At 42.7% G+C, this 26997-nt stretch overlaps 2 protein-coding genes across 22 annotated transcripts in view; one reads left to right on the top strand and one right to left on the bottom strand.

Annotated features, from left to right (window-relative positions):
• Positions 1-5022: 5022 nt before the first annotated feature.
• GDE1 (glycerophosphodiester phosphodiesterase 1) lies at positions 5023-22533 on the bottom strand. 8 transcript variants are annotated; one of them, XM_005598882.4, is made up of 8 exons: positions 22097-22533; positions 20866-20987; positions 20010-20109; positions 14999-15174; positions 11818-11923; positions 9249-9341; positions 6855-7066; positions 5023-5636 (listed from the first exon to the last, which is right to left on the bottom strand). In XM_005598882.4, the coding sequence occupies exons 2-8, from the start codon at positions 20904-20906 to the stop codon at positions 5489-5491; spliced, it is 876 nt and encodes a 291-aa protein (XP_005598939.1). In that variant the 5' UTR covers positions 20907-20987; positions 22097-22533; the 3' UTR covers positions 5023-5488. The 8 variants fall into 8 exon arrangements, with proteins under 8 accessions (XP_005598939.1, XP_070087010.1, XP_070087011.1 ...); XM_070230909.1 differs by having other exon boundaries at positions 14999-15170; positions 22097-22333; XM_070230910.1 differs by lacking the exon at positions 22097-22533 and adding an exon at positions 21697-21924 and having other exon boundaries at positions 14999-15170.
• CCP110 (centriolar coiled-coil protein 110) overlaps positions 21867-26997 on the top strand; it is a 25151-nt gene continuing 20020 nt past the window's right edge. For 3 of the 14 annotated variants that reach the window (XM_001488040.6, XM_003362729.5, XM_014729960.3), the window contains exons 1-2: positions 21876-22114; positions 25843-25998. In XM_001488040.6, the coding sequence (XP_001488090.3) occupies positions 25858-25998 (141 nt within the window). In that variant the 5' untranslated portion in view covers positions 21876-22114; positions 25843-25857. 14 annotated transcript variants of the gene reach the window in all.

Below are 26997 nucleotides of genomic sequence, written 5' to 3'. Positions count from 1 at the left end.
TCTCTGTCCTCATGCACTTACTGTCTAGCAGGTTAATTTAGACAGGAACTTAATAATTACACAATAATTAATTGTAATTGTGGTAGGTGCTGTGAAGGAGAATCCCAGGGGACTGTGGGTGACTTGCATGTGGGGTTGGTGAAGGCAGCCCGTGGAATTGATGTTTGAAGTGATTTTTTCCCCTCTGTGTCATCTTAATGCCATTTGTGCTTCCTCGGCTTCTCCACTGACATGCGGGCCTCCTCGGAAAGCATCTTTCTGCTTCCTTACCGTACACTGAGATGGAACGCTTCTCTGCTCACCTCCATCTCTTTTCTCCATTTGCCTGCAGCCCCTGCTTCTGGAGGTGTGAGCGCTGTGGAAAGATCTAGTCTCCAGGTGTCACACACACATTCGGATGCGAGGATGCTCTTAACACGTGGCCTTGAGAGAGGGGGTGTCTTAGTTTGCTAAGGCTGCCATAGCCAGATACCACAGACCGGGTGACTCAAACCACTCAGATTAATTTTCTTCCAGTTCCTGAGGTTAGAAGTGCAAGATCAAGGTGTCAAGGGCCACATTTTCATTTTGTTCTAAGGCCTCTCTCCTTGGCTTACAGATGGCCGCCGCCTTGCTGTGTCCTCATATGGTCTTTCCTGTGTGCACATCCTGGTGTCACTTTGGGTCCAAATTTCCTCCTCTTATAAGGACACCATCAGATTGGATTAGGACCCACCCTGTTGGGTTCATTCGAACTTATTCTTCTGTTTAAAGATCTTCTCTCAAACATGGTTACCATCTGAGGTACTGGGGCTTTGGTCTCCAGCTTATGAATTTTGAGTCAACACAGTTCAGCCCATAGGAGCCAGCTCTCCCCCAGGCCTGCCAGGGCCTCCACTGGGCAGCAGGGCTCTCAATGTTGGCTGCACTCAGAGTCACACGGGGAGCTGGCCATCAACTGCCAGACCCCACTCGAGACCAACTAAATCAGGCTCTCCTACTTTTTCTTTAAGGCTCCCCAGATGCTTTCAGTGGGAGCTCAGGGCTGAGTGCTACCGAGCTAGGATCTAGAGTAGTTCTTCCCAAACTCGTCTGACTATAGAAGCCACCCAAGGCAGTTATTAAACATGCAAATGGTGAGCTCAGACTATTGCATCAAAATCTGCCGGGGACATTCCCCATCCTCCTCGTCCAACCCTTCATTAGTTCAAAATGATAAAAGTAACATATGCTTTCCAACAGTCACTTGAAAGCTGGATAAGCCCTGTAGTTTTAGGTATAAAGAAAGGATAGGCTCTTTGAATTTCTCTGGGGTCTGATCCTTCAAGTGGCCGCAATGAACGGCCCAGTTCATTTCTTTTTTTTTTTTTTTTTACAAGAATGCCATCTTTTTTTTTTTCTCCCCAAAGCCCTAGTACATAGTTGTAAATCCTAGTTGTAAGACCTTCTAGTTCTTGTATGAGGGATGCTGCCTCAGCATGGCTTGATGAGTGGTGTGTAGGTCTGCGCACAGGATCCAAACCGGCAAACCCTGGGCTGCTGAAGTGGAGTGCACGAACTTAACCACTACGCCACAGGGTTGGCCCCCCGGTTCATTTCTTCTGGGATAATGAAATGATTTTGTGCAAAGCTCAATTATAAAAGGAGTGACTAAAATAGCATACGATGGACATATATTTTTATAATCTTTGAACTGAGGACAGGTGGTAAAAATTCAGCTCATTAACAGGCATCCTCTCAGTATGATGGCACTTCACAGACCCTCCCTAAATTCTCAAAGTTTTTGCCAGCATTTATGTGTCTGATCAACTGAGACAGACCACTGAGAGGAGCTCAGGTGGGAGGTGAGGGGCTCTGCTTTGCTCATCACTGCGCCTGCCTGGTACGAGTAATGCCTGACACCTGGGTAGTGTTACCATCCGCACAGTGTTTCTCCCCTTTAACCTGGATTCTTCTTATAAAGCAGATGCTAATTTGTGAGGTTGGGGATGGGGCCTGAGAGTCTGCATTTCTGTCTAGCACGATGGGTCTGAGGACCACGAGCTGAGTACTAACAGTGTTTGAGCACTTCCACGTTTTTAATTTTATCTTCACAACAGTATTATTACACTAACAGACTTTTCAAAACCCTTCCACTTTTTTTCTCACTTGAACCTCATAACATTATCGCTAGAAGACAATCAGTGCAAATATTATGATTTCTGTCTGACAGATGTTGGAAACTGAGGCACACATAGGCTAAGTGATTTGTCTAAGGTCTCCTAGTTAGTGGCAGAACTGAGGACTTCGGGTTTTCTCTGGCTCAGTGGTTCACAGACTTGAGCATGTATCAGAACCACCTGGAAGGCTTGTAAAGGCAGATGCTGAGCCCCACCAAGAGTTCCAGATAGTCAGTGTGTCTGGGTTGAGCTCTGAGAATTTGCATTTCTAACTAGTTCGCCCTTATGCTGATATTGAATAGATGTCTCCGAGGACAGCATCCTTTGAGAGCCACTGTGCCTAGCTGTTGGCCAGCCTCTTCTTAACAGTGTTCTGCTGCTGGTTCGATTTTGAGCATGATTTAAAGTTTGATAATAGAACACACAAGGTCATTAATCCGCAGTATTTTTGATCAAAGAAATCAAATAACCTTGCTGTACGGTAACCACCACTCCATGCTGAAGAAGTCTGGAACGCTTCGGTAACTCACACCCTTCCCCACCCTCCGAGCTGTGGTTTACCGTCCTGTCGAAGTACCATTCCCACTTTAGGAGATGGTGGGTGTAATTCTCTTTAGAAATTGACATCTAATAGAATAGTTATGCCTTGGTGAAATCTTGTCAAAACAGGATTGATGACACTCATCTCCGATAAGAAACTGAGTATTGTTTAATCAAGTAAGTAGTGGGTTTCTTCGGTCTTTTGAGGTAAGCCCTTTGATGTTATCTTTCTCCAGCATCCCGAGAGCAGAGGGGCAGTCCAAGAACAGCAGAGGATGTTGATTTTTACCTGTATTGACTTTCCTGGAAGGAATGCCGTCTATCACGACTTTGGATGGCCCCTTGATGCTGCTGAATCCTGAATCATTTATCTACACTCCCAAATTTTCATCTCACACTAGGTCTGCATCTCCAGTTTCCTCAAGGAAGTTTCCACTTGGATATCCCATAATTCATTCCTTCAGCAAACACTTATTGAGCATCTACTATGTGACAGGCACTGTCATATGTACTGGGAATGATTACGATGGTTCTGATTACTGAGTCTTTGCTGTGATAAAACCAGTGGTTTAGAGTGTGGACTCTGGAATTACATCACGGAGGCCTGAATCCTTATCCTATTACTGCTGTGTGACTTAGGCAAATTACTTAACTTCCCTGTGCTTTGGTTTCCTTCTATAAAATGGGATTATAATGGTGCCTACCTCATGGTGTTGTTGCAGAGTGAACACATGGAAACCATGTGAAACAGTGTCTAGTACATGGTAGGCAGTCAATAAATGTGCTAACAAGCACTTTACACGTACTCTTTCATTTATTTAATCACCACCCTCCCTGGGGTGGTACTATTACTGCCTGTGTTTTACAGATGAATTGAGTAACTTGCCCAAGGTCACACAGCTAGTAAGTTGCTGATCAGGAAATCAGACTCACCTTTCTCTGATCCAAATTCTGTTCTAAACCCCTAAACTAAACCTTCTAAGTAACTGCTTCATAGTAGTAGTACCTATTAGCACCCCAGTTCTTCATCCAAATTCTCCATTCTTCAAGGCCCAGACTGCCTCAGCATAGGATCTAAATCCTTAATTGGGCCTGGCTGAGTCAAGAGCAAAATGGATTTGGGACAAGGGTCAAGTGACAGAACTCCTGGCTCTTAAGAGGTCTTCACACCACAGAAGGAATGTTAACACCATACCGTCCCTAAGAAAATTCCCTCCCTCTTGGTCGCTGTGCAGTCTCTGAAGGTGCGCCAAGGGGGAATTCAGTCCACAGATGTTTTCTTTGGTCACTTTCTCCTCCTGTCACTCCAGGCATAACAAGGCATGGAAGTACATGCAGTTTATATATTTGTTCCATTCATTGAATAAATCTGTCCCGTTGTTGATTTTAAAATTCAAGAAAATTTCTTTGTAAACGTTGATTGGAAACGTCCCAAGCCCCATCTATCGCACCCCGGCCAACACCAACTGTAGCAAAAATCAGTTTACTTCTCACCACCATCTAGCTGTGCGGACTGGTGGCCTGGCTGCTGCAGGGGTGAGGCTGGGGACCCTCTGGGACTCAGGAGGGAGGTCATGACAAGGCTTTGGGCCTGCGATCAGGGCTGCAGATGGGGCCAGAAGGGGGAAGCAGGGCAGCCAGAGGAGAGAGACAGCTTTGCAATTCCTTAAGGACTCAACTTCCTTTTAAATATTGCTCTTTAAGTTAACAATAAGACCCCCGGAAGCTCACATGGCAAAGAGCACAGAGCTGGGAGTCCAGGGCCCCGCATTATAAAGGCAGACAGGGCAAGGGGTGAGGAGCAGGGGCCCTGGAGTGAGGCCCACCTGGACTCAGTCTCATCTGAGACCTTGGGTAAGTGACTTCGTGCAGTGCCTCGGTTTCCTCACCAGTAGAGAATGCTACCTCTGTAAGACTTTTGTGAGGGTTAATTAAGATAACGCATGTTAAACCACTCAAGTTCCTGGCAAACAGCAAACAAGAAATTTTAGTTATCATGAGGTTGGGCTCTGCTACGTCAGCAGCTGTGTCATTTCTGAGGCTGACCCTTCCCTGCCACAGGTTTTAGTTTTCTCATTTGGAAAAGCCCAGATGGTCTGGGAAGTTTCTTCCCGCTGTAACTGCGATCCTCTGCTGTGGAGCAGCCTAAAAGGGGGCAACTCTGCCCCCTACTGGTTTGTAGCCCTTATTTCAAGATACCATTAACAATCTCCCTCCAATGGGTCTCGAGATTTCCTGCCACTTCACACTGAAGCCTCCCCAGGGGCTGCTGCCCTGGTCACTGGATTGCAGACACAGCTTCCCTGAACTCCTTATGTTTTAGGATATGACGCTTGGCACACAGTTTTCCCTTAGAGTTCCTTTTAATGATTTTATTAGTAGGGTCACAAGTTTGACATCAACATAGCTGAATACAAATAGATAACGTAAGTTACGTAAGTGTGTCAAGTTTTATAATGTCAACTCTGAGGAATCATGCGTTTCCCATGCATTTGCACCTGCACCCCCCAACTGCACAACTCAATGTGTGCTTGTGCTCAGTGGGTCTCCGTGCACACCTCCGCTAGGTCGGGCAGCAGCTGTTGTGCCTTTTGGCAGACCGATTTTCAAGAACAGTGTTGAACTCAGGCATTCCATGGAGCATGATGGCAACACCGGGCTTGAGTTCAGGTAAAAATGCAATGACGACTATTGCTTGTGCGAGCCACTGGATCCCCCAGGGCGCGGGCTAGCACAAAGGGTATTTGGATAGCCCTGCATGAGGCCAGCAGGCAGTTTCTGGACTCGTGTTTCCTCCCTGGGGGAAAAGTCTAGAACTGAGATGTGCAGTCTTCCAACATGCTGTCAGTGATATAGCTGGAACGAAGATGGGACTCGTAGTAACTTTTTTCATCAAAGGTATTAACAGTCCAAGCGACAACTTGAATGCCTTTAGCTGACCACTTTTTTAAGTAGTCCCTGGAGAAAGAGGAAAAAACAATCCTGTTAGAATAACGACCAACCGTCCCAGGAATCTATATGGTCATGAAGTACAGTCTTCACCGGGTACTGACAGTGCTCAGAAACAGCTGCTTAACCGGCCTCTGCACTGCAGTCAGAGGGAGCGTTCCAAACCCAGCACAAGAAGCACCTCCATGTTATTCTCGCTGAAAATACTTCAGCGGCTCACTCAAGATGCCTCCCGCCCCCCAAGCACTGGAGGCCCAGCCCCGCCGGACTCTCGGGCCTCATCTTACACCACACTCCCACTTTCTCTCCTGTGCTGCACAATACTGAGTTTCTTTCAACTCCTTGACAGGACCAGGCTCCTTCCTGCCACTCTTGCAGTGTTTCTCCCTCTGACTTGGATCTCCACCCCCTGCCCTCCTCAATTCCTACTCAGCCTTCAGACCTAAGCTTAGTTGTCACTGCTTTGGGGACGTTTTCTCTGACTTGGTCGAATTACACAGTATATTTGCACCGTTCTCTCCTACACAGCATTCATCTTAGCTGTAAGTTTATATTGATTGATTTTTACTTGATTAGTATCTATCTCTTCCACTTGACTGTAAGCTCCATGATGGCAGACCATGGCTTTATCTCTTTACCACAGCACCTTCAGTTTCCTAACATGGTACCTTGCAATACTGTAGACATACACCAAATATTTATTCAACACATGCATGCCTGAAATAAGATGAAAACTGCAACTATAATCAGCTGAAACACACAGTTAAAAAACTGCCAAAAGAAAGATTCAGAGGTTGCTAGCAAATTACGGCACGGACAGTCTCTTGGAAGTGATGGAGCAGAGCCTGTAAGGTTCGGAAAGAGGGAGAAATGGTGGGAGAGCTGAGGCAGGCGCCCACAGGATGTCTTCACTGTGGCACAGCCCTGGATCCTATGTTGGTTTTCAAAGGGAGCCAATCAAGGAAATGTAATCTCTCATCATAGTTTGGCAAGTTTATTATTTTTTTTTAAATGCATTAAAACCTAAGAATATTTGTCACCTTGTTTTAGAAAGAGTGAAATATGCCTGCACCTTTCCCAACTAAGAAGCTAGACGCATTCCAACTTAAAAAAGGCATGGTGGGCTTTGTGGGTGGGAACCAATCCAGGTAGACTACTGTTAATCCTTCCTTGCAAAGAACAGTCTGGAAATGGGTCAGGAGAAGATAAAAAAACCTTCCAACTTACGGGGATACAAAATCCTTTTGCATGAGGAAAGCTGAAATTCCACACAGGTACCATAAGATATTATGCATACTCCAATCGAGCAAAATGTCCATTACCATAAACACGGACAGTTTCCAGAAAGTATCATAGCGTGGCTTCCCAGTTCCCGTATAGCTAAGGCACCAAGGTCTGTGAATTAAAGCTGTTACTACATTCTGATCTGTTTGTCTCATCTGAAAAGGAATTTTGGAAAATAAAAGAATTATTATATCTTAAGTCCAATACCTCTCATTTGCTCTTTAATATATTTTTTTAAAGATTTTATTTTTCCTTTTTTCTCCCCAAAGCCCCCCGGTACATAGGCGTGTATTTTCAGTTGTAGGTCCTTCTAGTTGTGGCATGTGGGACGCTGCCTCAGCGTGGGCTGAAGAGCGGTGCCACATCCACGCCCAGGATTCAAACTGGTGAAACCTTGGGCCGCTGAGGCGGAGCGTGCGAACTTAACCACTCGGCCACGGGCTGGCCCCCTCATTTGCTCTTTAGATAAAGGCACTGTACTCATTCTGACCAACAGATGATACTCAGCCCCCGACCTATCTACTAAATAAGTACTCTACCACAAACTCATTGAGAAAATAATGTGATGCATGTAAAGCCTTTAATGTAGGTATAAATATGAACACATCCTTCATAATCCTAAAAGAACTGCAATCCCATCTTTAAAATGAGAAAATCACAATCTCAGGGTCAAATTTAATAAATGTCACAAGAATTAACTTTCAATGAGATATCAATTTAAATTCTGGCCAGTGGTAAGTAATTAGAATTCAATGAGAATGGAACACAATCATTTCAAGATGGGCTGGTCAGCTTTTGATCCTTTCTAGAGAAAATGGCTGAAAAAGAGTTGTGGACATAGGGAAGTGCAGTGAGAAGGAAGTGAGAAGAGAAAACAGAGAGGAGAGAAGGGGCGAGGGGAAGGGGAGAGGGGAAAGGAGAAAGAGGGAGATGTGGACGGAATTCCTCCAGTCTGCGCTCTGTGCTCCCCAGGGGATGTATCATACATCTTAAAGGCCTCTGTGGTCCACTAAGTTTGGGAAACGCTGATCCCACTGTCGCAAAGCCCCATGACTCTCTGTTCTCCATGACAGTGTATATCTGGATAGGGGCCACCCTAACTGTAAACTTTTAAATGTATGCTCTGTCAGTCTCTGTTGAAGAATGCTACAGAACCAATTCATTATTTTGGAAACTGGTAAATAAAGGAAAAGATTAAACACTTATTTGTCTAGTGGGTAACTAAACAGCAGATGGGAGTTTCTAGGTATAGAAGTATTCTAGCTTATATGTGAAGAAGAAATGATAGAACCAAAATATTAACATTTTGCAACCCCCGGTAAATTGAGAGCTGGCCTCCGTCAGTAACAGCAGGTGCTAAGAGCAGAGTCAACCAGGTGTTACGTGCCTTCTGATGGAAAAGATCCTCACCAATAAAGTTATCTTGCCAAGATGAATTGAGCTTAATCTGATCAAGGCCTTAGTTCTCACTACCAACTTACAGGAAATATACAGAGGAAAAGGATGTGTTAACTGTGTCACAGCACAATTAGCAAAATCCAGACTTGGGTAAACACTATAAAAACAACCTCAGTTTCTTCAATAGATACATCACGAGGGGGAAAAAAAGAACGTGCAGGTTTTAAGATTTAAAGTTACAACATGCAGTCCTCATTTGGGTCCTGATTCAAATGAGGACTGAACAAATGAACAATTTATAAAAAAACAAAAAGCCATTTATAGTATTTCTGAGACAAATGAAAATTTATACATTGATCGGATACTTGATGATCTTAAGGATATACAGTTAATGGTTTTAGATGGGACAAAGGTATCGTGGCTATATTTTAAAAAAAAGAATCACTTTTTAAAGATAATGCAATTTTTATGGATGAAATGATATGATGTCTGGGATTTGCTTGAAAATAACACTGAGGAGGATAAATGGGGGGTGTGGATGAAAGAAGCTGGATCATGGTTAGAGAAGGGCTCACTGTATTACTATCTACTTTTATGCATATTTAAATTCTTTATGACTAAGAGTTATTTTTTAAAAGGTATATTCTGCTGTCACTTAGTGAGACAAGCTACATAATTCTTTCTGTTCTGAGAACCTTTACCAAAGTAATGTGAATGAACCTTTAAACCACATGAAAGAAGGAGCTAAAGAGGAATCATGGTACTTTAAATGGGGTCTGAGTACAGGTCCCTTCCTGAATTTCTCATTGACTCAAAAGAGGAGTTTCTTAACTGATTCAGCTCAATTTAACAAGCATCTATCTTATGCTTACTTAGCCCGTTGCTTTTATCACCACCAACCAACATAGTATTACGTACAACAAAAGTCCTGAACCTTACCTTATAGATAACATCTGGCAAGAAAGAGCAGACAATACTATTATTGTATAGTTGAGGAAACTCCATATATATTTTCTTTAGAGCATCAGTAGCCTGTAAAACCAAGAGATTCAAGTGTTTAAAATCTATTGAAATGTAATAGTCCCAGCCATTAACTATGACATATTAAGTACAACCCTACCAAATAAACCAGAAGTTTACTAATATATGGGGACGTTGACTAGAGTACCGGCAGATTCCATCATGCCCTGGGACACACCTTAAACTCACACCTGCGGCAGATAAGGCAGCAGCCGGGGAGCACTGCTTTCCCACCTTCCGCAGGGGCTCGGCCCTCTGCTCAGAGTTTTGGAAAGTATGGCAGACTGCAGGCCAGTGGAGGCTGGAAGCAAAATTTTAAAATCCTTTCCTTATACCCTAGTTTAGCCTCTAGGAAAAGTCCTTTTCTACCCACAACTCTATCACCTTTTGTCTGTCCCAGCTGAAGCAGGAGCCAACCAGCCTGGGAACTACAAAGGGTAGATCTTATCAGTCCAGGGGACTGAGAGGGACGTTGTCCATCACCAGCTTGGAGGCAGAAGCAATGGGACAAGGGAGAACTAGGAAGAGCTGGACGTCTCCCAGCTCCTCCCCAAGATGAGCAGAAATTTCTTTTTGTAATAGTCTAGCTAAGAAATAAAGAAATGATAGAATTAAAATATTGACATTTTGTGACCTGTAGTCAATTAACAGATTTGGCCATTGAGCGTCAAGAGCAGCTAACTACAACAGGGCTGACCAGACGTTAGGTGAAATGTAACGTTGCTACATCATAATTCGTGAAATACTGCTAATTTTTGGAAAGTCACACATACCAATAGCCAAATATAAGCAACAAAATGCATTGCAAAAAAGAAGAAAGAACACAGAAATTACTCATGTCATGCTTCTCCTTCTCTAATATAATGGAGTGTGAGCCACAGAGCCAAAGCTGTTTCCGTGCTGTTTGAGCTATCACACGCACTGTAACTCTTCACCTACATTATTTATTTAATTCTCACCACAACCCCATGTGGTAGTTTCTATTGTTATTCCCATTTTGCCCACAAGGGAACTGAAGCTTATCAAGGTTAAGGTTACCCTGTAGTAAGTGACAGAGCTTAATCACCGTCTGTTGGACTCCGGAGCCCATAACCTTAGCTCCTGTGTTCTAACAGCTCCCATCTGCTGCCAACACTTGTTCTTCGGAGAATTAGATCACTATGTTCTACTCAATCTTGCCCAAACCACCTGTGAGCACCCAACCAGAAAGCTTAAACAGATTTTTTTTTTTTTTTTTAACTTTCTTCTTTCTTCCTCCCTTATCCTAACAGAATAAGCACAAAGGTCAGTACACTGTGGGTGAAACATGGGAGCTTTCAGGGTTCCCAGATGTGAGTCATATCATTAACGAAACTGGAAGTGCTCATTAAAAACACATGTTCCTTGACCCCACCACCCTTGACATTTTTAGAATTTCTTCCCTGGGTGGTATGGCACAGGAATCTGTATTTTTAATAGGTATTCCTGGTGATTCTGCTGCAGACTGATCAGAAAGCCTGGACGGACACAACTATCAGTTTACCAGCAGAATAAATCAGCCAGAGCACCATTCTCCTCTTTCTTCAAAGACAGGCGTTCACTGTACTAAAGTTAGAGTATATACTTACGCTCAGATTTTAGGTTTCAACGACTGCTTTCAACTATATCCTGGGATTAATAAAGAAAACTGACATCATCAGAATTGTCAATCAGTAGATGGCCATTACTGATTTTAACTATTGCTAGGGGGAAAATACCCAAGTTGTCCAAATGCAGAGAAAAGTATTTGTACTTGAAAAGCTGGTTATAAGAGAACAAATGTAATCTGAACCATATTTTCCCACCGATTTCCATTACAATAATGCTTTCATGACTAAAAGTATATGTTCTAAAATGTCAGCAAAATTTTATTTAGCAACGTCATATCTAAAGAAATTATAATTTTCTCATAAAAGTATAACTACTCAAATCACAGAATTACAAAACTATCCATAAGGGACAGAAATCCTACAGAAGGGATAAATCTACGTAAAAGATAAATATCCTATTGGCTATCAGAAGCTTTAAAGACAGGAGTTCTCTTCAGCGTCAGTCCACAGTTGTCCACCTGAGACCCTTAACTTAGCAGCGAGATGTCACTGGTCTTGTGTCCAACTCCTAAATTCCTTTTTATGAGGTTACTTGAGTGACCTGTTCAAAATGTTTACTGTTCATTTAATATCTTTTGTAAATACTTTATGCAAATCAGAGAAACCTGACTCTTTCATTTTGTGCTACTTGTAGAATATTAGGAGCTGTTAAAAGGTTCCATCAAAGATTAAAAGGTTAAAAAGGTTTACTGTTGCCTCAGAGATGTGGATTTTTGCATTGTAAACTTCCATTAAGCAAACACGTAATTTATAAAAATAATTTAAGAAGAATAAATAAAATATGTAGTTACTTTTGGAAATGACTAGCCATTAAACAGGACGTCTTTTTGAAACAGTGAAGGCGCGGGTCTAAACGGTACCTTGTTTGCATGGCCCTTGACATCAAAGAAGACCGTGAGGTTGTGGCTGAGGCACTCGGCGACGGCTTCTCTCAGGGTAGGGATCTTCTCATCAGGGAAATCATTCCTGTGGGGGGGGGCGCCGTGCATCGTGGGAAAGGCAAAAGACGAAAGTTTAGTGGAGCAGCCCCTTCACAAACGTCTTCCAACCAAAAGGAAAGAGTGTTTCCTTCCCTTCTTCAACCAGAACAAAGTCCAAGGAAAATTTACTATATGCACTTGAACCAAAGGACAGATACTCTTGACCAAAGAGCAACAACAACAAAAATCATCTAAATTGTAGGAAATCACTGCATTTCCACTGAATTAAGAATATAATTAGTAACTCAACCAAAGGGGAGAGTATATGTCACCTTTGGAGAACTCAGAGACTTAATTTTAAGATTCAAATTGCTGTAATAGACCCTTTTGCAGGAGAAATTCCTAGAAATACATAAATCTGTTAACTGTATTGCTGTGCATTTATTTAAATGCAACTCTTGAAAATAAACAATTTTTCTGATAAAGAAAAGGAAAATTAAGTGCCTGACATAAAAAATCAGCTTTCCCCACATAATGAAATTTCATTCCATATGATTTAACTTATCCTAATTCGACTATATTATGTCGACTGTAAGATCTTGGTTTAAAAAAAGATAAAGATAATTTAAATCACACAGGCCATTCTGCCAGTCCTTCTATGCAACGTCTATTGCCTGGGAGTGAGAGATGATGGATTTGCTATGCCCTTGGCCAATCTTAGATTCCATTCCCCCTCTCAGCCTGAGCATCTCACCACATTAAACGTAATTCTAGAGAAAATCCCTATTTTTCCTACAACATGGTCCCTAAACACAAGCCACTTACTTCATTTGGTTTTAAAGCAAAGAAAACAACCTGTTCCAACTGCGGGAGAAAGACTGGTTGTATTAAAGACATTAAAGTGGTATATTGACTCTGATATCATGCCTTCTTAAAGGATTTTAAGGGTAATGCTGAAACTAAGCATTTTTTGTTTTAAGTGTTGACTTTGAACCTGACATCTTATTGGCTGCAATGTCCCTGGAATAGTAAACCAGCCTTTCCCTTGCATACAATAGAGCAATGTAATATCTGATGACAGTAAAGAGCAATGCCAGCAGCCTGGACTCAGAACTTTCAAGTTATTAACATTCTTTCTAGAGTAAAATATGATTTCCTTTGGCTGACTTTTAACTTCTTTCAGATCCTAGCAAAATAAAGTCTGAATCATCTTTTAGGGAGGACTAGAACTTAATCACTGAGTGGAATACTCAATACCCCAGGAGTATTGATCACTGCCTGGAGAATTGACACAACATGAATAACAGTGAGCACACCTTTTTCAGTATATGACGACGAAGACAAGGGGAGGGGGCTTTACATAACCACATTCCAAAGTATATTATCCAGTATACCAATTCCAAGGTGTTTATGGCTGTTAATGGTGGGAAGGGCATGGGTTCTGTGGTCATATGTTTGAGAAACACTAAATTAAAGGTAAGAAACTAAATTAAAGGTTGATTGACCTGGACTGTTTATCCCCAAGGGGACCATCTAGAGTATAGTGTTTGATCTTATTTGGGCATAGAACCCTTTCCTTGTGGAACATCTTATAAGACTAGCTCTGATAGACAGATAAATACACATATACATATATAAACACCACACACACACATAAATACTTTGGAAGCTACTGGTTTAAACTATACCAGGAGGGGATTAAATTAAGCATCCGAAAGAACTTTCACCCTCCAAGAGTTGAGAGACACAGGGGTAACAAAAACAGCATGGTGTAGTGGACATTTCTTTGGAATGGAAATTGGGTTATCCAGATTCTAGTTCTGCCTTCTTTATGAACTAGTCATTTGTCCTCGAGTCATTTAATTTTTCTGGGACTATCTCTAAAAGCAGGATTGATTTAGATATGCACTGTCCAATACGGAAGGCACATATGGTTATTTAAGTTTAAATTTATACTTAAATTTAAAAAAATTAAAAATTCAGCTCTTCAGATGTGCTAACCACATTTCAAGTGTTCAGTCACCACAAGTGGCTACCACATTGGACAGTGCAGACATACAACATTTCATCACTGCAGAAAGTTCTATTAGACAGTATTCTACATGATTTTTAGGATACTTTGCATTCCTAAAACTCTAAGATCCTTCACTAGTTTGTTACAAGGATGTAAAGAGTTAAAAGGGCTAAGTTAATAGATGATATTAGGGAGCTGGACCAGTGGCGTAGTGGTCAAGTTCACACGCTCTGCTTTGGCAGCCCAGGTTCACGGGTTCAGATCCCGGGTGTGGACCTACATACTGCTCATCAGGCCATGCTGTCGTGGTGTCCCACATACAAAGTAGAGGAAGACTGGCAAAGATGTTGGCTCAGGGACAGTCTTCCTCAACAAAAAAAAAGGTGATATTATTACCTGAAGATTTTAAAGAATGCATCATTTGTATCTTCTTTTTAATTGAGATATAATTGACATATAACATTATATTAGTTTCAGGCGTACAACATAATGCTTTGATATTTGCATATATTGCAAAATGATCACCACGCCTAGTTAACATCCATCACCATACATAGTCACAAATTTTCTTCTTGTGAGGAGAATTTTTCAGATCTATTCTCTTAGAAATTTTTACATATGCAATACAGTATTATTAACTATAGTCCCCATGCTGTACATTACATCCCCAAGACTTATTTATTTTATAACTGGAAGTTTGTGCCTTTTGACCTCCTTCACTCATTTCACCCACTCTGTATCCCATAATTTGTTTCTTGGTGTACCTGAAGGCAAGAAGATCGACAAGTAAACCTCTGCAACTGCTTTCAGCCTCATGAGTCTATAATTTGTACAATAGCTCAAAGTAACTGTCATGTACTAGATAGAGTATTGTCTTGAGAATAATTCCGGGGCCAAATCTGGCCTCAGTGGGAAACGATGAGTAACATCCATGCCATATTTCTGTTGCTCCTGGCACCTGAATTACCTGGGATACCTGTATACAGTTCAAAACAAAGTATAACAAAACCACTCTCCTGGAGCAGAGATGTCATCAGAAGGTGACAGTCTTTCTGTGATCTCCAACAAAAGCTGAGAGGGATGTTTAAGTGACAATAAACCACTTACCTTAATCTGTGATTTGCTGCAGGATTAAGCTTCCTAACTTGTTCAAAGGTCAAATCACACAATCGACCAGTGCCATCAGTCGTCCTATCCACCGTGTTATCGTGCATTAAGACAGGAACCCCGTCAGAAGTAAACTCAATGTCCAACTCCACGCCCGTTGCTCCATTCTTAGCTGCCTTAACAAAAACATCAACAATATTAATGTCAAGTGCTCAGAGGCATCATTTTGCAATCTAATCACTCAAGACAACCAACAAGGCTGGCTAAGCAAACAATCAGCGGAGTCTTTTCCCTCCTCTACCAAACAGCAACCCAATTTGTTTCTGTTTTTCATGGATGGTAACCTTACTTCAACTCCTACACTTACGGATTCCTCCAAAACTTCAACTTCCCCACTCTGCCCACTCCCCCAGTGGCGGATGGGGAGACTCCTGGAACTTTAAGCTTTCTCTGGTTGCTTACCCAAATGGGCCATTAACGGCTTACAATTACAAACATTTAGGCAAATTCCACTGTTTACCTAGACTAGGTTAGGTACAGCATCTCTGATGATTCCCGTGTTGACTGACTAGTTGGATATTTGCACGACTTTGGCATAAACAAGATCAGTCAAGTTTTAGTCGGTTTAACTCCACCCTCCCTAGCAGAAACACCAAGCCCACTTCTAGGGGACACTACATTTGTTTATGTGAGCAGCAGTGGCTGGTGGCCAACAAGTTGGTAAGATTGATGACGTAGACTAGAATTTATCTAAAAAGAGAATTTGAACATTAAATTTTATGAGTCAGGCTCCTCTGAGACACACTGTCCACCGTTTGCCTCCTTGATTTCTTTGTCACAATGAAGCTGGGAAATGTTCATTATGATCAAGGTTTTAAATTTCTTTAAAAATTTTAAATTATACAAACACACATACTAGTATACAGCAAAAAAAGACTTAACAGATGCTAACATTTTGCCACATTTGCTTCAATCTCTTGCTGCCACCAAACATAATAATAGCTATTATTTATGAGTCCTTTTCTCTTTGTCAGGCACAATTCTAAGTGCTTTAAATGTGTTAACTCATTTGATCCTCATGACCCTTCAGTAGCGACTATGAATATTCTCGTTCTCAGATGAGGAAACTGAAAGAGATGAAGGAACTTGCTCCAGGCTACACAAACTAGGACATAGTACACGCTGCTCTCTTAACCACTATGACTTTACTGTCGACACTACAGATAGAGCTAAAATTCTCCCCCTTCCTCTCCAGAGGTAACTGCCAGCTTAAAGCTGATGAGCCTCATTCCCATATCATTCTGTTATAGGTCTTTATGTATTCACTACACACTTAAGTACGCATAAACAACATATGGCACTATACCAGTGCACAGGAAGCATTCAATAAATGTTAGCCATTGGATTTTATTGTGTGTCCTTTTAAACACATTTTTAATTGTAACCTAGGCAAATTTATCATTCATGTTCTTTATGAGTGGAGATTTTTCTGTTTTATTTAAATCCCTTCCTACTCCTATTTATAAAGATACATAACTATATTTTCTTCTAAGCTTCAAAGTTTCATTTTCACATATGTGACCAAGATTTTCTATAAAAATCTCAATTCCAGGGGCTGGCCCGGTGGTGCAGCGGTTAAGTTCGCACATTTCACTTCGGTGGCCCAGGGTTCGCTGGTTCGGATCCCAGGTGTGGACATGGCACTGCTTGGCAAGCCATGTTGTGGTAGGCGTCCCACATATAAAGTGGAGGAAGATGGGCATGGACGTCAGCTCAAGGCCAATCTTCCTCGGAAAAAAGAGGAAGGCCTCAGGGCTAGTCTTCCTCAAAAATAACTAACTAAATGAATGAATGAATAAATCTCAATTCCATCACTCACTGGCTCTGTCATCTAGTTACTTATCATATTGTAACCTCAATTTCATCATCTTTAAGATGGTACTTCTCTAATGATCCTAAGAGTTGTTGTGAGGATTTAGAAATAATACATGTAAATTACCAGGCTTGGTGCCTGGCTCAGAGTTGGCACTCAACATAAGCTATGAGGATTAGCAAAACACTCACGTCTCAGTGAAAAAGTCATTACAATAATGCTTACATCTGTGCTGGTTAAAAGGTCTGTCTTTCTGTAAGATTAAAAGATCTATCTTTTCTAAGTTAAAGACACAATAATGCCGTGGGAAAACAACATGGGTTACATATTTTGTAACATCAAACTAGACCACATTTTCAGTGTTCACAGTGCCTGCATCTCTCATTAGAACACAAATGCTACCCTTATTCCTTGATGCTGGCACCATAATTAGGTTCAATTACACTTTCATTCATTAGGGCCATCTTTGGCTACAACACAAAATATAACAATGGTGAGGGACTATTTTAGCAAGCATACTAGAACTGAGTTCATTTATTTGTCTTTTCTGTGTAGTTTACCAAGGCCCCAAACAAAAGCTTTATAAAAGAACCATCATATTAGTTTCTTAGACCCGATCTTCTATGACTGCATTCAACTTCCTTTAGCAGTTATAGAGGCAAAAAGATGAACCTGATTCTAATTCACCTATTAGTATACACTTCATACTCATCTTTTTTATTTATTTAGAGAAGTTTCTTACAATAGTAGTTTTGGGAGGAACACATTCATTTTACTTCTTTCAAGTTTTCCTTTCTATAACTACTTCATAATCTACCAGAAATTCTACCACTGTCAGAATGCCTTCTCTGATTTTTCACAGAGTAAAATGTTTATGAATATAAATTATGAGCTGCAAACATGTAAAGGGAGAAAGAACAGGACAAAAAACAAACTTTGATGGAAATAAACTACAAATTTCTTTTGAAGTCAAGAGGGAGGATGTGACCTTGCCTTCTGTAGTCTGTATTCAGCAGGTAAATTCTGTTATGGCTAAAAAGCTCATTGATAATGACCTTATAGTCAAATTAAGCTGAATTACCACATCTCATTTCCTCTTAAGACCAGTAATCAACTTGGCACAGTGTTTATTTATCATTATTACATACATTAAAGAGATGCTCAACCTAAACATACAGAACACGAATGGAATTTAGCTATAATTCTCTTGCAACACAAGAGGATATGAAACACCCTATGTGTATGTCTATTTCACATTCACACATCCTCATTCAATATGACTTACATTCACCCAAACATGTTCTTGGCCAAACTACCACATCCATTGGTAAATACTTATGAATACCTCCTGTGTTCAATTAACAATGAGTTATACTTTAAGGCAACTTACATAAAGGTAAGTAGAAATGGAAGCCAATGACAATTATGTGCTTTTCTTCCGATGGTAATTATCATCTTTCTTGTCATGACAATTCTATCTCCTGTGTAGCTCTGTTACTTCATCCAACCTCTCTGGGTTTCAGTTTACAATGTAAAATACCTTCTTCAATACCTTTAGATTTGTTTTTAAACAGAAGGCAGAAAAGCTGCTCTGTCTCCCTTCCCTCACAAAGAATCAAGGGGAAAAAGCATAAGATAGTTTAATGTGGTTTATAAACAGAGTCAGTCTCTGCTAAGTTAAAGCCTGCCTTCCTGACCCCCTTCCTTCTTCAGACATAAATTTTCACCATTACATTTAAATTTTACCTACATGATTTTAAAGAATCAAGCCATTTTTAGAGTCTTGGCCTAAAGAGCTTACATTTGTGGAGGTCTTATCATGGGCCAAGCACTTTATGTGGACCACCTCATGGAATCACAACCTATTGGGTGGATACCAATATTATTCCCATTTTACAGAAGGGGCAACTGAGGTCGGGGCTGGGCCTAGAGTGAGGAGAAGTGCCCTTGGGTGCCGTGCTTGCTACACCCTAGTCACGACTCTGGGACGCTGACAGCTTAAGTAACTTGCTCATTTCACAACACTGTCTGTCCCTAGCTGGACAAAGCAAGGACAGTCGGTCCAAGTTTTTACATCCGAGAACATATTCTAATCTATGACAAACAGCATTGGGGCTTGGAATCAGAAGGCTGAATTCTAGAAAGAGCCATAGTTTGAGTCAGTTTTCCTACCCACCCCATGTTAAAATAATGTCTCAAAGAAATGAGAGGATCAGATCTATTTCTACAGACACAAAAGTGCCTAAGCAACTGAAAAGCTCTCTTACTACGCAAACTGTCATATGAAGTCAGGAGACTGCCAGGCGAGCCTTGTGACAAGGCGAAGCAGAAAGTGATTAAGAGTCCTGCTGGCAGGGTTATCTGAGGGTGAATGTGTGTGTTTGGGGGTAAAGGTGATAAGATGACTTGGGTAATTCGGGGGACAAGCAAAGACAGCTCTTGTGCATGAGATCCATTGAGAACAAACTCAACCACTGAATGAGACTCTACTTAACCTGGCCACACTTCCTACTGCATCCACCAGCCTTTCCTCTGTTCCTTGAAGTCAAGCCACATATGCCTCATGCTGTTATCTGAACATTCCAAAATCATTCCCACCTTAGGACCTTTGCACTTGCTGCTTCCTTGTCCTGGAACACTTTTCCCCCAGGTCCATGGCTGGCTCCATCTCCCAATCTCGGTTTCGGTTCAAAAGTCACTTCTTCCGAGAGGATTTCTCTGACTACTCTGTCTGCAATAGCATAACTCCTCCAGTCGTTCCTTATCCCATTACTCTATTTCTTCATTACCCTTTTCGCTTCCTTCTTGTGTGTTTACTTGTTTAAGGCCTGTCTCCCCCACTCCAATACAAGCTCTGTGAAAGCAGGCACCTCCTTCCGTCTTGTTCATGACTGTATCCTCAGTGCCTGGTACCCAGCAAATATCTAAGTATTATGTAAGCAAACACATATTTGCTATGCTCTATAAATACTTGAAGTCGGGAGATGGTCCAGACTTCAGAGGGATCAGAGCCACCTGAATGTGTTTCTTGCGGACGAATGGGGACCCGGGAAGTCTCTCAGATGAACACTGGGGAAGCTGCGGGAGGACGAGCAGAAGTCCAGCTCCCAGGCGGGGCGCGAGGCGTGGGGGGCTCACCTGCCGAATGGCCGCCAGCGTGTTCTCCGGCGCGTCGTGGCCCCCGCCGCGGTGGGCGATGGCGGAAGCGCGGTTCCGGGGCTTGAGCACCTGCAGGGCCCTGCGGGAGGGCAAGGGGTCGAAGCTCAAGAGGCGCAGCAGGAGGTAGAGGCTCCCGGTCAGGAGGCAGGCATTGAAGGGGCTGCGCGTCACCAGCAGCAGCACCAGCAGCAGGAAGGAGAAGGGGCCCAGGAGGCCCCCCTGTTCCTCCCACAGCCACATGCCGGCGCCCGCACCGGCACGGACGGGAGTCCCGGACCCGCCGGGCTCCCCGGACAGCAGAAGCAGAAGCGAGAGCGAGAGCCCAAGGCACTTGCCGCAGCCGACACCCTCCGAGGGAAGCAGCGCCGCACAATGGCGGCGGCCGCCGCATCCTGGAGCGAGCCGGCCGTCCAGCCAATCAGGGCCGCGGATCGCCAGACCTCGGGGGCGGGGCCGCTGCCATGGCAACGCGGGCGGGTCCAGGCCCCAGGCTCACGTTCCAAAGTGACTTTGGATTATTCTGGGGTGGGGACTTCAACGAGGGCTTTCAGACTCCAGAAGGAGAGGGATACAAGAGCCATCTTGTATGACTGGAAGGGATCTTAGTGACCCTTCATTCTGCCTTCGAGGAAAGTGCCCCGGGAGCCTTGAAGGGGCAGAACGCTCAGACTATTTGTTTATTCAGCTCAATTCAAGATGTGCCAAACACCTGTCCAGGTGCTCAGGACAAGGCAGGGAACAGGATGAGCAGACTCCCTGCTCTCCTGGGGCTTACATTCGAGTGGGGGGTAACAATAGTGTTAAGGGGGCACGCTAACATTTATAGAGCGCTTACCATATTCCAGGTTCTGTGCCAGCGAGTATTTTATGCGTCATCTCATTCTCACACCAGCCTCAGGGGGTAGGAATTATGTCAGGAGCATGAATTCAGTCGACTTTAGAAGGATTTTTCAGATTCTGAGGGAATGAAAGAGCATAGCAAAGAAGGCACAATCGGATTATAAAGCTGGAAGGGATTTTAAGGATTCCCTCATTTTCTAGATGAGGAAACTGAGGCCAGGAGAGGTGAAGAGAGTAGAGCAGTAAATGGCAGAGTCAGGACTGACATCAGGCCACCTCAGTTTTAAGCCAGTGACCTTTCTGCTGCTACTCATCCTCCTAACCTTACTTCTCCTCCTACTATGGGCTAATAGGGGCCTTATATACCAGGCACCCTGCAAAAATTATCTCAGTTGTTCCTCACAACCACCCTTGTGACAGGCACTTTTAAGACTTTAATTTTATATTTGCAAATATAGACACTGGAAGGAGGGTCAGTAAGAGAGGCAGAAGGTAAAGCCGAATTAGGAAATGAAAGGGGCTACTGCATCACATTTTGGAAAGTGGGTAACATGTCGTTTAGATACAGAACTTTGGTAAAACATTCGGGGCTTTTTAGGCCGTCTTGAACCTATTACCCTTCTTGGACGTATTTTCCCACTGATTTGCAGAAGGGTAAGGAATGTCTTAAGGCTTAGAGTTGGCGTCTAGGATTTAGCAATTTTCTCTTTACAGAGAAAAAATTTAGGTGAATGTCATGTTTTCCAACGACCACCCAGAAAGAGGTTATTTCTATACAGATAGGTAAGAAATAGCAACTTTAAGGAACACTTCCGGGGCTTCAGACCTGGTGAACGCTCCTATTGTAACAAATTATAACTGTAGATGCGCTGGCTTGCAGTGCAGACTACGTTTCCCAGAAAGCATCGCTCTTCCCGTAAATACTACGTCTTTCATCACTGGGCCATGGCGCGTACCCAGGCGCGCAATGCACTTCGGGGATTGTAGTTTTCTGGAGGCCCAACCGTTCCAACAGCCCGGGAAGCAACCGCCGGAAGTGGCGGCCCTGAGAGGTGGAGCCCGGGCGGCGGCGGCGGCGGTTGCCAGGAGCCCGCGTTGCCGCCTGAGACCCGTAATATGGCGGGGAGGAGGAGGAGAAGGCGGCGGTGGACCGAGCTGCTCTGTGTCAGTACCGACTGAGCAGTTTGATTCCTGACAAGGCCCGTGGCGAGGGGAGAAAAGCTTACCGGGCCGTGGGAGATCAGGTGTGTGCGTGAGGAAGGGGCTCCATCCTCCGCCGGTCCCGGCTGCGAGGCCACCGGGCAAGGCGGAATGGGCGCCCGCGAGCTGAGGGCGGGCTCCGGTCGCAGCCCGAGCGCAGGTGCTGGGGTGCCGGGTGTCGGGAGGCGGGTGCCCGGGGGCCGGCGGCACGGGGCGCGGAGGTGATGCTCGGATGCTGACACCGCCGGGTGGACCCCCGGGATGGAGCCTTATCAGAGGAGCTAGGGGAGGTGGGGCGAGGGCAGAGGGTCCCCGGTAGATAAACTCGGGCCGGAGCCGGGGAGCCACCTCCTGTTGATAAAACAGTTTGGGGCGTTTTCTTCTCCTACGATGCTGGCGAGGGAGGCGTCCCCGGGGTGAGCACTGGCCATTTCTGGACGCCGGTTACCACAACCAAAGGCTCTCGGAGCGCTGTTTACCCTGCCTTTGCGCCTCTCTGGGGCATAAGCATGAGGATAAAAAAGCAGATTCTCTTGATTGTCCCTGATGCTGCTAGGGGGTACCCACCCTTTGCTTCTATCTAGTTATCATCCCAGTTCTCTATCCCCAGCTGAGGCAAATGGCAGGCGCCTAGATTGATTTAATGGGAAGGGATCTGGAAACGGCGAAATGAGGAAGCTGTTGCCCCCCTTTCCAGGTTTTTAAGTTCTATTTGAATCTTGCCAGGAACCAAGCACTGTCGCTGCCCTCCGGGAGTTCATAATCTAGTGCTAAAAATCGTCGTCACCATCCTCCTCTTCATAATCAAAGCAGCCTCATTTATTGATGCTTTCTGCATGTCCTGCAATATACTATTTGCCACACGTGTGTTAGTTCATCGAATCCTCACAGAATCTCTTTGAGACAGATACTCTGATTATCCCTATTTTACAGATGAGGAAACTGAGGCATAGAGCTGGTAAGTGAATTGCTAAGAACATACAGCTGGTATATGCCTGAATAAGAAACCTCCCCTTTATTGCCTCTATAAGACGTTTATGTCTTTGGGAAGACTGATGCGTAAACAGCCAGCGAGGATCTGAAAACAAGGCCACATGTGTTCTGTGTTACTTTTTCCATTCCCTTCAGTGATATTTCTGGTAGAACACCGGTGAGGAGCGGGGAGCAGGACCATGAGTCTGTGGGGTATGTAAAGAGGCTCATTTGGAGAAGGGTCGTGGTATAAATGGAGAAGACAAGGCATGTCCGAACTTGATGCAGCTGACAAATTATTAATTCAAGTGGACCAGTAATGCCTGATGGTAAAGTAGGGGCAGTAGACCCGTGGTTGGAGCAGCCTCGTAGTCAAGGCTGCCTTGAAATAAAACCCTGCTGGCAGAGGTCATTGTGGTGTGGGAAACGAAGGGCCCTGTGCTTAATCATATAGGATGTGGATGCTCACTTTTTTAATGGTTGTCTTTGCAGTTTAGAGGTACCAGTTTCTCTGAGAATAGGGTCCTCCATGAAACTACCATTCTCTGAATTCCCTTCTTCCTGGCTAGGCTTCTTTGCTCTAGAGTCCACTCTCTTTTTTTCTCCTGGTTTACATTCTTGTTTGAGCTAATTACCCTAATTCATTTATTCAGTACTTTTATCAAGTGTCGACTGTGTGCTGGCAGTGTTCTATGTAATGGGGATTCAGTGGTGAGCAAGACAAAAGGTCCCTGTGCTTATGGAGCTTACGTTTTGGTGGAGGAAAACAGACGAAAACCAAGGAAATAAGATAATTTCAGATAGTGGTAAGTGCTGTGAAAATTGGCAAACAGCAGGGCACTGTGACAGTGACTGACGCAGGGTTAATTTAGATTGGCTCGTCAGGAACGGCCTCTCTGAGGAGGCGACATCCAAGCTGAGACTGAAATATAAGAAGGATCCGGTCACGCTCCAGCATTATTTGGTAATTTCCATAATCGCCATATTTGCACTTATATTTGGGTGTAGAATGCATTTTCATATGCCATAAATTGTGCCGTAATAATCTCTTACTGTGCATCTGCAGTATGTATGACGTGCATGTACTGTTTGAGGGATGTCAGTGTAACTTTGTGAAGCGATGAGGCATATCTACACGACGTTGCTGAAAGAAAAAGAAAACTATTGCCATAAAGATATTTTATTTCCGTAAATTTCCCAGACCTTTAAAATAGAATTTCATGCTTTGCTTGTGTATCAATAGGAATTATATTACATTCATTGTATGAGTAAGCTATTTGTGTTCCTTGTAAAGCTGGATTCATGGGCTGTGGTGAAAAATAGTTTGAAGTATTTTGGCAGAAATGAGGTCTTTTGAATTTCTCTTACATCTTAGCTTCTGCATATTTTGGTTGTTAAGATATCATAACGTGGGTTGAAATCCAGGCTAAAAAATGAGGCCTTGCTATGGTTATCATGCAGAACCATATTGTGTTTTGTTTTTTACTTTTGTTTGTTTTATGAATATAGTTTTGCAAAGTAATCTCACAGTCTGGAGAACGTTTCTTTGAAATTAAACTCTCACTTTGCATAAATTGAATATAGAAATAATTAGAATGGATCGGATGGTAGGAAGAAGTTTTGTTATTAATAGAACTACCACTTGGTCAAAATTAGCAATATATTTTTTCATAATCTAATCATGATTTTGAAAATACTTTATCTTCATTTCTAATGGCACTGTCATTTGTCCCTGACACTTTAGTGTATTGAATTTGTAAGTACTTGGAGATTTAGGACAGTATCATCTTGTGTCTTATTTCATTTTTGCATATCCCACATCATGAATTGAATTTCTCTGCCCTCTCTGTTTTTTGTTGGTTAGTTGTGTTCATTTGAAGATTTAAAGGGTCATTGTTATATTAGGTTTTCTCTTTTCACAGTTCGTACCCTTGTTGGTTATGATTTTGATGATGTCTCTCTTTATTTTCCCTTGCTTATTTAAAGGAAACAATGCCAGACATAATGCTGGGGAAACAAACAATCAAATATTTCATGCTTGCTAGACGAGTGAATGTGGTGTCTAGTCCTTCCTGGTTACCATGTATTTTCATAGCCACCATCACAATTGTCCAGAAATTGTAAAATTACTGGACTGATTGTTTTAAGTAGTCTGGTGATGGTTTCAATTTTCAACACTAAAATAGAATTAATACAAGAGCCAATAGATTTTCTGTTCTCTCCCTCTGACTCATTTGGCTAGGGACCATGGAGTAAAAGAAAATTCTTAAGATATATAAGTATAATAGATTTTGAACTCCGTGATAGAAAAAGAGTTCTTAAAAGTAAACATCCTCTTTTATTTAAATAGCCCTTATTTCTTTTTTTTTTTGGCTACAAAAGCATTCCTACCTTTGTATGATTTAGTTTTTCTGGTGATGTGCAGATCAATCCTGCTAAAGAAAAACAATATTCTGTGTTATAATCTAAAGTTAGTAAAGTGGCATAGAACTTTATTTCCTTTAAGAAAGTTTCACTGGTGAGTTCTTGGGACCTTTCTAAACTAATCACGTTTAAAGATTGATTTACATACAAATGTTAGGAAATATTTAAAATATGAAGCAAGGCTTAACTGGGTAGGACCTTAAGGTGCTTCCTTATAACTAAGAATTAGCTCCTGGTCAGTGAAACAATTCTGGAACACACTGACCTGTGTTAGAAATTGTGAGTTCTAGGAATATTTCAGTGCTCTACAAAATTTGCCAAATAACGATGATCTGTTTGTCTCGGTACATTAAAAGTGATGTTATTCTCTCTGTAGTGGGATTGTGGAAAGATGGAGGACTATGAGAAGTTCTGTGAGAGGAGTCTTGCCCGAGTCCAAGAAGCGGCCCTCTTGCCAGAGAGCTTCCTGCCTGTGCAGTCGGAGAGCGTCTCGCTGATCCGCTTCCGTGGGCTGGCCGTGCTTTCTCCACTGGTACGCTCTCTTCTGTCTTACATAACCTTTCTTCCTATGGTGAACCACTAAGGTAGTTCACAGAAAAACAAAAGAAAGGCTTATGAATATCGAAAAGATGCCTCACCCTTATTCATAATTAAAGAAACATGAATGAGTGAGCATTTTTTACCTGCTGGATTGGCAAAGATCTGATAGGACCTAGTGCTCCTCAGGTTGTGGAGAAAAGCTATTTGTAATGCACTTTTGCCGAGAAAATCAGTTGATTTTGCTTTTTGGTGAGCAATTTGGTAATGTTTATCAGAATTTCAGAGTGTACGTAACCTTTGACTGGGCAATTCCATTTTGGGGAATATCTCACAATTATACTCATCTATGTGCTTGAAGCAATACGTACGAGGTTATAGTAGCCTTGTAGAAAATAGCAAAAGATTGACAGACAACCTAAACATCCATAGACAGTAGGCTAATTTAACTAACTGGTCCGTTTTATAGCATCTCAGAGATGCCATGAAAATGAGTACAGTAGATCTAAATAGCTGTGGAAGGATCGCCACAAGCTAAGGTGATCCCTGCACACGGTGTGCTCTCAGAGGCAGCGTGGCGTAGTCATTAGAAGCCTGGCCGGAGCCTGCTGGCCTGGCTTCAAAATCCCTCTTCTGCCACTTTCCTGGTGTGTGAATTTGCAGGTCCATGTTCTTTATTTGTTAAGTGAGGATAAAAATAGTGCCTACCCCACAGGACTGTTTTGAGGATGAAAGGAACTGCTACATGTGAAATACTTAGACCAATACCTGGACCATAGAGGCACTCAATGTGTGCTCACTCTTTGGATTTAAGTAAGCATATTACATTCTTCCTCTGGAGAGAGGTGAGCAAACATGGGATGAGAGGGAAGACAGGCTTTTCATCATATACCCTTTGATACTAATTGAATATTTTTTAAATCTGTGTGATTTTATTTCAAATCAGAAAATTAATATTATTGAAAAAAAGAATTAAAATTTTTTTTATATAATC

The sequence above is a fragment of the Equus caballus genome, chromosome 13, assembly GCF_041296265.1.
Source record: "Equus caballus isolate H_3958 breed thoroughbred chromosome 13, TB-T2T, whole genome shotgun sequence".
Classification (NCBI taxonomy): domain Eukaryota; kingdom Metazoa; phylum Chordata; class Mammalia; order Perissodactyla; family Equidae; genus Equus; species Equus caballus.
Note: the sequence above shows the minus strand (reverse complement) of the source record. Positions and strands in the feature narration are given on the sequence as shown.

Excerpts from the sequence above, each read along its gene's own strand:
- GDE1 (XM_070230905.1), bottom strand. The coding sequence starts at position 20,421 with ATGCGGCGGCCGCCGCCATTGTGCGGCGCTGCTTCCCTCGGAGGGTGT. Across the intron at positions 15,171-20,009 it reads CGCTGGCGGCCATTCGGCAG|CTAAGAATGGAGCAACGGGC; the intron begins GTGAGCCCCCCA and ends TTGTTAAGGCAG. Across the intron at positions 5,637-6,854 it reads CAAAAGGATTTTGTATCCCC|GGACTACTTAAAAAAGTGGT; the intron begins GTAAGTTGGAAG and ends CTCTTTCTCCAG.